This window comes from Prionailurus viverrinus, chromosome F1 (assembly GCF_022837055.1).
Source record: "Prionailurus viverrinus isolate Anna chromosome F1, UM_Priviv_1.0, whole genome shotgun sequence".
Classification (NCBI taxonomy): Eukaryota; Metazoa; Chordata; class Mammalia; order Carnivora; family Felidae; genus Prionailurus; species Prionailurus viverrinus.
In genome coordinates, this window is record NC_062577.1 from 17,674,532 (window position 1) to 17,689,816 (window position 15,285).

At 42.9% G+C, this 15,285-nt stretch overlaps 1 protein-coding gene across 4 annotated transcripts in view; it reads left to right on the forward strand.

Annotated features, from left to right (window-relative positions):
- RASAL2 (RAS protein activator like 2) overlaps nucleotides 1–15,285 on the forward strand; it is a 355,403-nt gene that overhangs the window by 333,602 nt on the left and 6,516 nt on the right. For 2 of the 4 annotated variants that reach the window (XM_047840334.1, XM_047840332.1), the window contains exons 13-17: nucleotides 1,122–1,321; nucleotides 2,101–2,962; nucleotides 10,013–10,147; nucleotides 11,847–12,049; nucleotides 13,740–13,827. In XM_047840334.1, the coding sequence (XP_047696290.1) occupies nucleotides 1,122–1,321; nucleotides 2,101–2,962; nucleotides 10,013–10,147; nucleotides 11,847–12,049; nucleotides 13,740–13,827 (1,488 nt within the window). The remainder of the gene's footprint in view (nucleotides 1–1,121; nucleotides 1,322–2,100; nucleotides 2,963–10,012; nucleotides 10,148–11,846; nucleotides 12,050–13,739; nucleotides 13,828–15,285) is intronic. The other 2 variants (XM_047840335.1, XM_047840333.1) reach the window with 1 other exon arrangement.

The following is a 15,285-nucleotide window of genomic DNA, read 5'->3' on the forward strand; positions in this document are numbered from 1 at the left end:
CTCTTATTCTTGAGGGCCCCTTCTTCACTTGTAGGAGTACTAGCTAGATTTTGAGTTGCAGCTATGCTGAGGTAAATTCCTTGAATACAAATCATGGCTCAAGAAAGTTGAGCAGGTAAAGGCTATTCTTGAGGTGGCGTTTGAGTGCCCATTCTACCCATTGGAGCAGAGTTGAAGAGACTTGGTTGTTGAGAAGACAAAGGAGACCCAGAGGCAGTCTTGTAGAACTGCCCTAGAGTTGAAGGGTCCCAAAGGACTCCATAAGAATAAGAACTCCCCCAAAGAAAAAAATGATTGAGATGGATAAATCCAATACTAAGAAGCTACTCTTTGTTGAATAACTGCATCGGTGGGATGCGGATACAGTAATCTTGTGAAATAGGCCTGGTTGATTTGGGGCTGAGGTCCTTTCAACAGGCTTTGCTATGTAAACATGCTTTGTCCTTTTTAATCTGTGTTTAGTCCTGGGAACCAGGGGTAAATCTAGACATATCTCACAGAGTTTACCTGCTTTTGCTGTTTAAAAAAAGATTGTCTTGCTGATGCAAACCCAGTTGACAATAGGTCAGAGTTCCCTAAAGGAAATGGGATAGTAGATGGCAGTATATCATCTGTGTTCCCTGAAGTGCTCCAGACCCCTGAATGCAACACCTTCCTGTATGTTGGCATGCATTTCTTTTCTCACATGATGCCTTTTCTTTGGAAGTTTCATCACACTAGCCGATCCTCTGGTCTCGAAGTCCTTTGGTTAGAAGGTGTTTGGTTCTTCCCCTACCCTACCCCACCTTGATCTACTAGCCTTCCAAAGATTTAGTTTGCTTTGCATGCCTATTTTAGTTGGAATGGCAATAGTTTGGTTGTTTTGAGCATGTCTTTTAATTTTTATTTGCATAATCCTAATTTCTATTTCCTTTCTTTCCTCGATGTCTGCTGCACCTTGTTTCGCCTCCTCCATTCATCTCGACGCCATGGTTCTGCTGCTCCATAACAATGCATTATGAACCTGCCACTCCCATATGCAAACACCTACCCTTCCCTCCAACCTACACCCCTCCATCAATGGGCATCGTTGTCCCAAAAACAATCCTTGGTGGATGTCGCAATGCTTATTATCCAATTAGGGTGAAAATTCCTTCCTACAGGCGACCGTGGCAAAATTGGGACCTCTCCCTCGAGTTCTTGCTGATATTACCAAGTCTCTGACTAATCCTACACCAATACAACAGCAACTAAGACGCTTCACTGAGCATAACTCCAGTCCAAATGTCAGTGGAAGCCTCTCCTCTGGGCTGCAGAAAATATTCGAAGACCCCACTGACAGGTATGAAACAGAGAATTTAAATAAACTGTTGTCTCAGAGAGAGGTGATGTTTAGAGACTTGGCAGAAATCTATTTATTTGTTGAATTTATAACTTGAAAGTCATGATCAGTTGGAAAAAACATCTGATCTGAGATAAATCCAATTGTTTGTCCTAATAATACACAGGATCTAGGATTCTTATTTTCTACAGTGATACTGTAGAGTTATAATATGTTCAGCAAACATTGTTTAAAAATCTAGGTCCGGCTTAATGGAAGATTAAGGGCTTTGAAATTTCTATTTCCATATATTGTAGCACTCAAAACTCTGGAGAACCTCCGTTAAAATCACTTTATGGCTGGCGGTGTCAGCCGGATAGGCAGATACAACGTTGATGCTCACACTGACCCTCTTTCCTGGATTGGCAAGACTTGGGCCTTTAGCAGTGACCCTTTGGTTGTACCTCAGCCCTGCTTCCTCCTCTTGAAGGTTTAGACAGAAGCAATTAACTGTGAATCAGAATATTTGGGAGGGTTTAAAGCCTAACTAGGATATGACTAGAATTCTAGCAGAAACTGAAGACAATGATGAGGAGGTAAGCACAGCGTTATTCCCCACCTTTGGAGAGAAACTAAAAATGTTGGATTTTAAAGAATCGTAACGATGAAATCTGGGTTTAGAAACCAATGTAAGTATCCACATTGGGACTGTGAGCCTTTGGAATGTTCATATGCCTGGGTTGAAAAAACTGTTTTGAATTTGCCCCAGGAGTAATTAAGGGTCCTCTCCTTTTCCACAGTGATTTGCATAAACTAAAATCTCCAAGCCAGGACAACACTGATAGCTACTTCAGAGGGAAAACATTACTGCTGGTGCAGCAAGCGTCCTCCCAGAGCATGACTTACTCTGAAAAGGATGAGAAGGAAAGTAGCCTTCCTAACGGTCGGAGCATCTCCCTCATGGACCTTCAGGACACTCACGCTGCTCAAGTGGAGCATGCACCTGTCATGCTCGATGTGCCTATGCGCTTAACTGGAAGCCAGCTTTCCATAACCCAGGTGGCCAGCATCAAACAACTGCGGGAAACCCAGAGCACTCCCCAGAGCGCACCCCAAGTGCGAAGGCCCCTGCACCCGGCCTTGAACCAGCCAGGCAGCCTCCAGCCCTTGTCATTCCAGAACCCTGTCTATCACCTCAATAACCCAATTCCGGCAATGCCAAAGGCCTCTGTGGATTCCAGTTTGGAGAACCTAAGCACTGCCAGTTCCAGAAGCCAAAGTAACAGTGAGGATTTCAAACTCAGCGGGCCCAGCAATAGCAGCATGGAAGATTTCACCAAACGCAGCACCCAGAGCGAGGATTTCTCCAGGCGGCATACTGTGCCAGACAGACACATACCTCTTGCTCTGCCACGGCAGAATAGTACCGGGCAGGCCCAGATCCGGAAAATGGACCAGGCTGGGTTAGGTGCCCGAGCCAAAGCCCCGCCATCCCTGCCACATAGTGCTTCCTTACGTAGCACGGGGAGCATGTCGGTGGCCTCTGCAGCCCTCATGGCCGAACCTGTGCAGAATGGGAGCCGGTCCCGGCAGCAGTCTTCCTCCTCCAGAGAGAGCCCTGTTCCCAAAGTGAGAGCGATCCAGAGACAACAAACACAGCAGGTAGGGGGGAGAGCTGGAGGGGTGTGGCTTCCACTTATCCAACTGCTTCCCTGGTTCTTTGTATATAAGTCATTAGGAAATCCAATTTCTAGCAACATTTCCACTTAAAAATATGTTCTGCAACTTTTTTTTAGTGCTTGTTTATTTATCTTGAAAGAGAATGTGTGTGTGTGTGTGTGTGTGCGCGCGCACGCGCGTGCGTGCAAAAAGGACCAGAGAAGGAGAGAGAGAATCCCAAGCAGGCTCCACACTGTCAGCACAGAGCCCAGCACAGAGCTTGATCCCACCAACTTGTGAGGTCACGACCTGAGCCAAAATCAAGAGTCGGACGCTTCAATGACTGAGCCACTGAGACACCCAGACGCCTCTATTTTCTGCAGCTTTTTTTAAAGTTTATTTATGTTGAGAGAGAGAGAAGGCACACGTGGGAGATGGGCAGAGAGAGAGGGAGAGAGAGAATCCCAAGCAGGCTCTGTACCATAAGCGTGGAGCCCTGATGTGGGCTTGAAGCGTGGAGCCTTGAACTCACGAACTGTGAGATCATGACCTCAGCTGGTGTCGGACCCTTAACCGACTGAGCCACCCAGGAGTCCCATTTTCTCCAACTTTTCGATGGAGAGAGGAAATGCAAGGTCTGGGAGGCTTCTGCTTAGGTGAGGCTGCAGAAAGTAGCTTGACTCATTACCCTCAGGAGACTATCAACCACACAAAGAGCTTTTCCTTCCCTTCAAGCAGCTGAGCCACTACCTATGTGTGCACTGGGAACAGATCGGTGTTGCATGAATAATTAGAACACATACACTGTGAAACCTATAGGCCAGATGAACCATAATATATTTTGGGAATCTGGACCCTTAATCCTCAATTTTTTTCCCCTACAGTTTCCAGAATAAACTTTCGCGTTCTGAGTCAAACATTTAATGTAACTGCTCTCTATTCCATCCCCCACCTCCCTCTGGAAATAATAAGTCCCCTGTGCCTTTTCCTGGAAATGACTAGAAAAATAAACAACTGAGCACCTGTAAAGACAAGGTAAAGGAGAGAGGTAAAAAGATAGAAACACAGGCAGTTGACAGTGCTGTAAACATTTCCAAATCCCTTCTATTTCTATTTGCATGGGTAAGCCCAGCTAGTGTCACACCCAGTCTTAAGACTTCTGGGCTTCTTTCTTGACAAATAAAAAGTTTTCCCGAGAATTTGATCACTCGTGTCTTCCCTACCTAATACATTTTCAGGCACCAATACATATTTTGCTTTTTGAAACAAACTAATAACCTGAGGAAATCATGTGTAGGTATATATTTAATCTTTCATCTAAAAAAGATTTTTCTCCTTTGTATTTGCTGACCTTTCTTTGAAACCTGATCATACTATATGAGTACTAGGGAGCTTTGTGATTGGAAGAGTTCTATGCCACATCCTTTTGTCAGCAAAACCACTGGTCAGAGGAGACTGCCATAAAACCCCAATGTATCTTTTTAATATATTTGCTCTTTATAGGTAGGCATTTACCAATTTGGCTGTTTCTGCCACTACTCTGCTGTGATCAGAGCCCTTGCCCCTAGCTTGATCGTTACTGTTTAAAAAAAATAACAAAATTAGAACATTGACAGAATCCTGGGATACAGAGGTAAAGGAAGAGTTGAAAAGTACGACTAACTTAAGTTGCTTCCCGCAGCCAGCTTCCTAGGCAGAGCCCCCCGGTAGGTCCTTCTTTCCAGAGAAATAAAGTTTTCCTTAAGTCTTAAATTTTTCATTTTTATTTGGCTTATATTTCCCCAAATTTCACCAATTCATTTGATTTAATAAGCATTTTCATCTAAAGAGAAGGAAAGAAGAGTAGATACAAATGAAAATGCTTATGTGTCGCTATATCTTTCATATGTATGTCAAATTATGTCATATATATTCTCTTAATCTGTTTGTTGGAAGGCAGTCCTTCTTACCTTATTGTGGTCTTTTCCACATGTTGCTTTTAAGTGGTATGAGGCCAACCACTTTCAGAGAAATGAAGTGTTTACTGAGAGGAGAAAAGAAAGATAAGGAATTTTGGAGATGGAGTGCTGGCTGGAGGCAGACATCCACACAGAGGTCTAAGTGCAGCACGGGGGTCCTGAACATGAGAAGAATCTCAGATTGGCAGAGAGGGACAGGACAAACGGAAAGGGCCCTCCAACCTGCTTTTCAAAAGCTGGCTCGGGCCCAGCCCTGGACAGAAAAAAGGAATGCTAACCCCTTCCCCTATTTGATATAGTCCTCAGTTCTCAGGGTGTATGACTCAGACTGATGGTTTATAAATATTTTAAATTAAATAGCCTTCTGAGTGATCATCTGGAACCAGGTATCATTTATAACACTCAGGTATAAGAAAATGTAGCACCTGTCACACAAGCAGTTAGTACAGTTTCTCTGGGTGAAGAGAAGGCTGTCTTGGGTAGATGGGAGGTAGGAAATGGATATGGTCTCCCAACAACCAACTTAAAAACGTTTTGTGCCACAGCCATGAATGAACTGGGGTATGCCTGTGTTATATTGGCACATGAGGCACAGACACCATGAAGTGGCCTCACATGGCTTTAAATATTCACCTCTGTTTATGCCTTCGCTGGAAGTGCCACCATCGTATCAGTTAAAGCATAAATCGCCGTATTTTTATTGCTCAAGTTTCTGGTTTTTCTACACTCGCTCTTTCTATGCAGATGGTTTATTCTTTCAAACTTATGTTGTTATTTTCTATTCCTTATCTTTCCGTTTCTTGCTTTTCTCCTCTCCCGTGAAGCCTCTGAATTTCTACATAATCAGCGCATTTTTGGCAAATTCCTTTACATATTGTAATTGCAAATTGTGTTGGGGAATTCTTCTCTCCCAAAAACTAGAGGATTTCTTTGTGGGGATTGTTCTGTAGGCGTGTGTAATTATCAGCGGCTTTGTCCCATGCAAATTCCATCTGTATCTTAGCACAAAGGAGCGGCCATTGTTGGCAGGCTTACTAGCTTTGGTGTTCTCCATGTACGTACTGAGTAGGAAGGAAACAAAATCCTAGTGAAACAATCTACAGAGAAGAGATTTCTTTTTTTCGGGAAGCTGCCGTCAATCTTTTTTTTACCCTTCTCAGCCTCTCTTTGGCTTCCCCCCTCTCATTTCCCTGTCCATTTTGTTTTCCATGTATCGTGTACTCCCTGTGTATAATAGACTGTATGTATAATGTATGTGTTCAGATATAGCGTGTTACATAACCTCAAAAATTCAAATTTGAAGAGACTTTTAAAATAGGTATCTGACAAGCCTGTTGGAATGATGCTCCAGCTTTCACATTCAGATATGTTGAACCCTCTCCTAACCAACCTCTTCAAGAACCCTCAGAGTATACTTGTTTAGTCAGCCCTTTCTTTGGTGTAGACCGCAGAAGTGCTATTCATTAGGAGAACCTGACTGAACCTGACTGGTGCAGACTTTGGAGAAGCTGAAACCAACGCATCTTATTTATATCTAGTAAATACCAGCAAGGGACAGGGAACTGGCCTGTTCATTGTCCTCAGCATAGCCAGGCTATGACTAATTATAGGCTCGGAGAAACTGCCATCTCAGGCCCTTTTGCCCTAAAGCATTGGTATTTTTCCCAGAGAAACCCTATACAGCTTTATCTCAAAGGGGAGACAGTCCTGGTAGGAAATCTGCTGCTTTTCTTTTTGTCTTTTTCATCCTTCATTTTCTTTAACGATCCGCTGTTGAAAGTCAGTGGATACAAATACTCTTCCTAAGGCTATAGCTAAGCAAAAGGGGATTTGAAGCACTTACCAACATCTTTTCCCAATCTCTTTGACTATAAACTAGAGGTAATAAATTTTGCTATCTTGGCCAGCTTGTAAAGGAGATGCAACAATCATTGAAGAAAAAGCCTTTGATGCACTTCCAAAGGATTAGAGGAAAAGACATACATACATTAGCTTTCTCTTAGTAGTACATTATACTTTAGTAATGAATTCTAAAGAGAACCAGAGTATTCATAAGTGAATAATATTTTATTGAGCATCTATTATGCAATTACATAGTCACTACCATTCAAAGAATGCTATATATAATATGGTACCCTGCCTCAAGGATTGATGATCTAATTGGGAAATACGACCAGCGCACACGAGACCAATAGAAAAAAATGTAAGAGACAGTATATAGTTTTTAAAATAAAGAAACCAAAAAACCACCTCTATTTTTGATGTGTTCAATATTACTTTTCTGTTCTTTATAATTTTTTAAATGTTTTACCATGAATACAAGGAATAGTTAATATTCTTTTCAACACTTATTGACCACCTACTGCTATGCAGAGTGCTTGGATATATTAGGAAGTGGTTGAAAATCAGAATTAACCAGTACAATAGGAATAGACCTAAATGCGCATTTCCATCATACAATCTCTTAAAATTCATTGGACATTCTTAGTCTTTCTGAAGATATGGTAGCTACCACCATCACCAGTGGAAGAGCCAAGCTCGTTTTACAACTAGTCAAAGCCTAGATTGTGCTAAGGAGTCGTTGTTTTAATACCCTTTTAGGGGCTGAGATCGCTCCTTAGTGTGTTCTGGGAATATCTTTAGTGTGCATGTATAGGCACCCAATAAATAGATAGCCCATAACAAATTACAGGGAAAGAAAGTTCATTCAAGCAACATCTTGTTAACTAGATAAAACGGAAAGCTATTGAATTAGCTGCCTTGAAGTAATAAATTCCAAACAGTAAAGTTGTTATTAGTTTTAGTACCTGCTTTATCTCAAACTGCTATTGAATAGAAAATCCTGGTTTCACAGAAAAGCAGCTTTTCTCTGCCCTGTGTGCTAAAGTGATAAGATCATGAAATTAAAAAGGCATTTGTCTCCTTTAAATATTGGCTTTCTATTAATTTTTTCAAACCCATAACTGCATTCTTTTGCCTTTCAGGCGTATATATATATAAAAAAAAAACAAACAAAACCCTAAACCTCTTGTAAAACTATTTTTCTCTGCCAGTGATGAAGCAGTTTATTGTGCTCTGCTTTTAAAGTCCAGTAGGGGGAGAACTAATGTGTGTGTGTGTGCATGTGTGTGTAAAGTATCTTGCCATTTACAAAATGCTTTTCCATGCGGACTCATTTGCTTCTTATGATAATTTTTCATATGGATAATTACTACTTTCCACTATAGATGATACTCTGTCCTCTGTCCTGTAGGCCAGTATTTCTAAAGTGTGATGCTCAAAATTATTTAAGTATACAAGATGTCTGTTTAATTACTCATGTAATTAATTATTTTAACACATATTAGAAAAATATATGGCTATCAATATTAATAAATATTTATAAATATATAACCTCAAAGTCATGATTTTACTGATATTATTGTTTAGCATAAGGACTTAGCTAACTGGAAAAGGTCTTTTTAAAAAGATAATTAATAATATATCAGTGAAATGTTATGACAAAAATAATAAAGTGATAAATGAATGAAGTATAAGAAACATAACCTACATACCAGAGTGGAGATGGAGACATGTTTACATGCTCCTTGACACAGTGGAGAAATTGATTTTAAAGGAGGAACTTCTAGCTCGAAGTCCATTAACAACTGCCTATGTGTGCATCAGGCGTGATGCCGCTTTTTACTGATGTATATCTGTAATCTCTTTGTAAATCAGCCAAACCAGGTTCTGCTTCAAACCTTTAAGAAACACCCTCATATTACTTGTTTTGTGTATTTTGCAGTTTATCCCAACCTGTCTTTGATAACCTTTTAGTCTCTGCAGCCAGTATTTTTCATCTAGTCTTTCTAAATTGCAAAGTCATCAAAATACCCCTTCTTTTAAAATAGCTGTCGATTTAGAGTTTAACTGGATTCTATTTCAGAATGACATAAAGATAATCTTAAGGTAGATAGCCTTTTTAGAATTAAAATAGGTTTCTATTTTGAGGACCAATGCTCCATAATCCCATAACCGAAGGGAATTTTCTCTCCCATACAGAGCTGGCTCACATACGATGCTTTGTTCCCACACTATCTCTCTCTCTCTCTCCCTTCCTGCTTCCCTTGTTCTCTTTCTCTCTCAAGCATACTGGAGAAAAAGAATTCGTTTTATATTTCTAGCATTGTAGAGAAAGTACTAATGTTAAGTAAGCTAATATAAACTGTAATATCCAATGCTAGTTTTCTAAACATCAATATGATAATATCCAAGCTCTGTAGCACTCTGTAGTTTGCAAAGAACTTTCACACACATTATATGACTCAATCCCTACAACTCCCTATGAGATACTAGGATGGGTGGTGATGGTGATGGTGGTAATATCTAATCGGTGAGATTAAGAAAAGAGTATTGAAGAGATTAAGGGACTGTTTAAATGGCAGAGTATCTACTTAAGACCAGAATTCCTATCACTCTAGTATATCAGTATTGGAAAAGGGCACTTTATCTGGCTATCCTAACTGGATTGAAATATCCCTTAAACGAATCCAATATCTGTTGTTTTGATCCTATATTCTTCAAGAAACTGTCTGGTCTAAAATACACACTTCTGAGTGGTGTTAACTCATTAAGAAGTCCACACTCTGTAAAAATGACCAACATCACTTGTTTTTTCTCTTTCTCTAAATGATTAATGTGAAAATTAAGGATTTGGCATTCTGATACATAAACGGGTACCTTGTGAGTTTGTTCGTCTCAGGGTTAAACAGCCACTTCCTCAGCTGAGCAGCCAACCATTGAGTCATGCCTTTTCTCTCATTCTGTCATCATTGCAATTTCATTGGTAATTGAACCACTGGAGTAATGAACAGTTTTAAGGCTGTGGCTCTCTTTTCTTGGATGTGATGCATAGGAATTTCTATTCAGACTAGTGTATTCTTCTATAAGGAGATATTCTCATTCTTCACCTCCAGCCCTGTCATTAATAAAATATTACTTAGAACTGAGAGCATTTATTAGATCACTGTTATGACCTCCAAGAAGAACTCCCTTTGTTAAACCTAACTAGTGGACGAGCTGTTTGGGGAGATGCTAATAAGTGTTTCTGATGTAGGTTCAGTCACCTGTGGACTCTGCCACAATGTCCCCAGTAGAGAGGACAGCAGCCTGGGTTCTGAACAATGGACAATATGAAGAGGATGTGGAAGAAACTGAGCAAAATCAAGATGAATCCAAGCATGCTGAGAAGGTAGAACTCGCCCATCTTTACTAACTTGCTGGCCCCACAGTGAGAGCCCATCCGAGGGGTCGTCTAGCCACGAACTTGAGCTCTTCACCCCCAACAGTGTCAACTCCATATCTTATGTTATCCATCATAATCCGTATCTGTATGACAGTTCAGTAGTGTCTATGTGTGAAAATCTGCAGCAAATGTCCAGCAGCCTGGGGTGGGAGATTTCATTTTCCTTTTATGTAGGTTAACTTAATTTGCAAAACATTCTACTGTTCATTTCTTATCATTGTAGGTGAATATTTAGTGTTTCTATAAACCTGTTGCTAGTCTTCAACCAAGGCCAAAATTACCCTTGGACCAGACTTCCTTTCCATGTCTTGTCAATGATTTTGTCTTTTTTTTTCTTCTTCTTCTTCTTTTTGCTTTTTCTGGATAAAGAACTTCCAGTTTTATATTGATTTTTAAGCGGACATTATCTATTATTTCTGTTTTGTTTTGAGGAAAAGTTGACACGGGAAGAAGGGGTCAAGAACCTTGACACCATGTGTGGCATTCTCTCATTTCATTAACAACCACACAACTAGTTACTTATCAGCATGATGTTAAAATCCGAAAATCACACCCAAAATCCTAAAATATGCTTATTGATGCAGTCTCCCTTTTCAGACTGTCATTAAAACTGTCATCTTTGACCTCTGGATTAACAAATACAGTTTAGGATCGTGAGGTTGGGTAAGCAGAAGCTAACTGCTTGATCATCCATTAACTTGATATTATGTGAAAATAGATTGCATCTTACACAGCACCGTAGGGATTTATCATGAATTGAAGTCGACCGTATACGAGACATCCTATGTGTCTCACTTCACCGAGAGATGTGCCGTTCCAGTATACTCAGACCCCAGCCACTGCAATATCAGTATAGAAAGGGGCCATGTAACCAATTGAATGATAGTTTGTAATATAAAGCTTTAGTTTACATAAATTTATATAAAGCTTTAGTGAGAAAACAGACAAACGAGTTCCAGGAAACAGTACCAAATTGAGCAGATGAACCACATCATGAAAATGGGCCAAGATTCAGTATTCGTCAGCCCTGGAGAGTGTGTAGGCCTTTGGCTTAGTGCTTGTGACCTGAATATTTTATACTCCGACAGTCAACAGTCGGGGAGAGAGCGGCAACAGCTTACTTTGCTATTTCAGATTCTGTTTATTGATTCGGTAGCATAACATTGTAGAAATGTTGCCTGTTCTCTGAAGGGCTGATTCTGGTAGAGTGAAGACATGACGGTCTGCTGAGCCAGGCTATGTCGGAGATCCTAGGGTGCAGGTGGTGATCCAGAAACCGCTCCTCTGGTAGACCCCGCCGGCTTTTGGCTTATTTTAAGTGATTCATCAGGCTTCTATGTACTGGTTCTTTTTTTTTTTTTTTTTTTTTTTTTCCTCCTGCCCCCATTTGTTACAGATTGGACGTGGCTTGTAGCAACCGGTAGTTTAATGTGGAAAGAGATACATAAATGTGTAGATCTGAGGTGCCAAGTGAAGATGCAAAATGTGACGCTAGGGGAAGGGAGGACAGAGCGCCTTTCCCAGTTGCGCCTTTTGATCATTGGAAAGAGTACTCGCGGCCCGGGGAGTGGCAGCCCAGACAGCGTCCGGCTACGTTGCTTTCTAAAACCTGTGTTAACTGCAGTCTTTCCCTCCGTGTCGCCAGTACGAGCAGGAAATCACGAAGCTGAAGGAGCGCCTGCGAGTGTCCAGCCGGCGGCTGGAGGAGTATGAGCGCCGCTTGCTGGTGCAGGAGCAGCAGATGCAGAAGCTGCTGCTGGAGTACAAGGCGCGGCTGGAGGACAGCGAGGAGCGCCTGCGCAGGCAGCAGGAGGAGAAGGACAGCCAGATGAAAAGCATCATCAGCAGGTCGGGCGGTCGCCGGGCGGAGGGTGTGGGCCGCTTGGGGGCACAAACGGCCGGGACGCTGACCCAAAGAGTCCTGGAGCAGTGGCAGCGAAAGCCACTTGCGCTCCCCCCCCCCCCCCCCCCCCCCCGTGCCCCGCGGTGCTTGGGACAAATGTGACCAATGACTGTGTTTGCCAAGCGTGAGGCCTTAGTACACGTCCTTTGAAGACAGAGGTAGTCTGCCTCTCTTTTGTCGTAACAATTAGGAAAGAAAAAATGGAAATGGAGCGACTCAGTGTGCAAGAGTGACTTAGTTTTTCCCGAGTCCAGAGACATGGAAGGGGGTGTCGCTGGATATCTTTGGGGCCAGAGAACTAAGAGACGGTGCCAAGGATGTCCAGGGACATGGAGGGGAGGGGTCGGTTGTACCCAACACGAAGCACCTACCGTGGGCCAGGCACTCTTCTTTTTTTTTGTTTGTTTGTCTTACATTTTTAATATTTTTAATGTCTGTTTATTTTTAAGAGAGAGAGAGACCACAGTCAGGGCAGGGACAGAGAGAGAGAGAAAGAGGCACAGAATCCGAAGCAGGCTCCAGGCTCTGAGCTGTCAGCACAGAGCCAGACGCGGGGCTCGAACCCACAAACCGTGAGATCATGACTTGAGCCAAAGTCAGACACTTAACCGACTGAGCCACCCGGCTGTCCCTTTTTTTTTTTTTTAAATGTCTATTTATCTTGAGAGAGACAGAGAGAGACAGAGCACAAGCAGGGAGGAGGCAGAGAGAGAGAGGGCGACCAGAATCTCAAGCAGGCTCCAGGCTCTGAGCTGTCAGAACAGAGCCCGATGTGGGGCTCGAACCCACGAACCACGAGACCATGACCTGAGACAAAGTCAGACGCTTAACCAACTGAGCCACCCATGCGCCCCCAGGCAATCTTCTTAAGCACTTTATAAATAATAATTGGCTTAATCAGTTAATAAAAATGCATTGAATGCCAGCCTCTGAGGCAGATATTATTTTCATTTTACACATAAAGGAACAGGCACCAAATCCGTTAAGGCACTTGCCCAAGGTCATTTAGCAGGGCAACCAGGATTTGAAGCCAGGCAGTCAGGCTCCAGAGCCCACGCTCCTAATCACTGTGCTTCAGTACTGCCCAGTGCTGCGGAGAGGTCAATCAAATCAAAGACAGAAACGGTTTGTTGTTTCACAAGCCTGGAGGGAATTATCAGTCTTGGAACAGTTTCATGGATGGAGTTGAGCGTCAGTGGGTTAAGGTGTGAGTGGCGTTCGAGAGAGAAAGTCGGCCTACTGAGCATCGCACACTCTTTGAGAAACTCTGCGGAGCAGGGGAGAGAAGGGACAGCTGTTACAGGGGAACTTGAGATTAAGAGAGGGTTGTTAGCTTTTTGTTGGTTGGTTTGAAAGTTTGCGATGAAATAATCTGTGCTGGGGGAAGGATCCGGCAGAGGAGAGGGAAGAAATGATGATACTGTTCCAGAGGAGGTGAAAATTCACGGATCTGGTCACAGGGAGAGAAGTCAGCCTTGAATGTCTTCTTCCAAGGCGGGAGAGAAGAAAGCAAGCATGATTACGGGCCTCTTACTGGGAAGGAGTGGAATCTGGACTCCGCTGAGTGTGGGTTTCTTGCGCCCTATGTTAGCTGGCTTCTCTCTGACGTCCATGTCTCCTCGGTGCACATTCTAGGCTCATGGCTGTGGAAGAGGAACTGAAGAAGGACCACGCTGAGATGCAAGCCGTTATTGATGCAAAGCAAAAAATAATTGATGCACAGGTAAGCAGACCTTGAATCTAGTGTAAAGGACTTGTTTGTAGTAACTGTTGAATTTCCTGACTTCTGACCTTTTGGAAATGCCAAGGCACGTACTGGAAAATGGGTCATTGCAAAGTGCTCCACATTACCTTTTAAAGATTAAGAGTTCCTAAGTATGACTTTTCCTTTCTTTTACTGGTGACAAGTGTGTCGACCCAGCAAAGTATTAGCGTGCTTAGTGCAGTTGCTTGACAGATCTCAACCTAGTGCATGATGGGGTCTACTCCTTTCCTTGTGGAAAGGAGGGCATTCTCCGAGGGGGTAACTGTGAAAAGCACACTGCATGTGTCTGGCTTGTGACCTCCACTGACCATTGCTTGGCTGTGATGTTCACGGTCTTGTTAGTCACGTCCACTGTGCCATCGACCTCTAGCCCCACGTCCCAGTGGAACTGTAGGGGAAGGACAGGGTCGTGGAACGTACCTTTCCTTGCTGCTCTTTCAGTTCAGGGTTTGGCAGCGATGCTTGGGATTTGCTTGGCTGCCCTTCTTTGTTGGCGCTGTGCTTAGAGAGCCTCTTAGTCCTGATGAAATCAGAACCTGGGCCTCCGCTCACTGTGACGTACACCTGTGACTCTAATGGCCTGATGACTGCCAAGAGCACCTCACAGGGGCACACCAGTGATCAGAGCAAAATCCAAGAGGCAGGAAACACTGATGATTTCATTTCATTTCATCAATGCACAATATGGTTGTATTTCTTAGAGCCAAACGGATAGCAAAAGACAGGTGCGGTTCTGATAGCGGATGGTCTAACCACAGAGGGTATCGCCTTCCTGAAGACGGCCAACCCACACGGGTTTGCATTTTTCACCCTTAACGACCTCATCCTATCCCTAAGCTATGAAATAAAAATGGGAGCAAGGACTTCACGTTCTATTCCCTTCTCTGCGTATCAGCCAGGGGGCGTCTATGTGAGAGCCCCGGGGATTCTTAAGCATGCACGTAACACCCTCTGTCTAGTTTCCTAACAGGATTCATGTGGCATGGGGTTTATTTTTCAAAGGAGTTGGGAGTGGGGCTGAAAGCAGAGCCCTGAAAGGAGACTTCCTGGACCCCATGCTCCACACGCAGTTTGGAGGCCAATGTGAGCCTTGCTACACTTGTCAGCCGATTTCTTGGGATAGTTTGGACTCCGTAGTTTCTGGATATTTGGACTTCATAAGAATCAGAAGAAAGGTCTGCTGTAATTATCTGGCTTGGTCCTTTTTTTTTTTTTTTTTAACCTCTCTAGGTGTCCCCAAGGTGGGCGAGGGAAGGGTAGTAGAGACAAGGCCATTTTGCCATGCATACTATACAAATTCATCCCTGAGCCTTCAGAGAAACAGCCTGGATACAGAAGGCCGTTTAGTCAGGCAAACTACTGTTAATAAGTTTTCAGTTTTGGATTTTCAGTGTGACAAAATAATCCAGGAAGAGT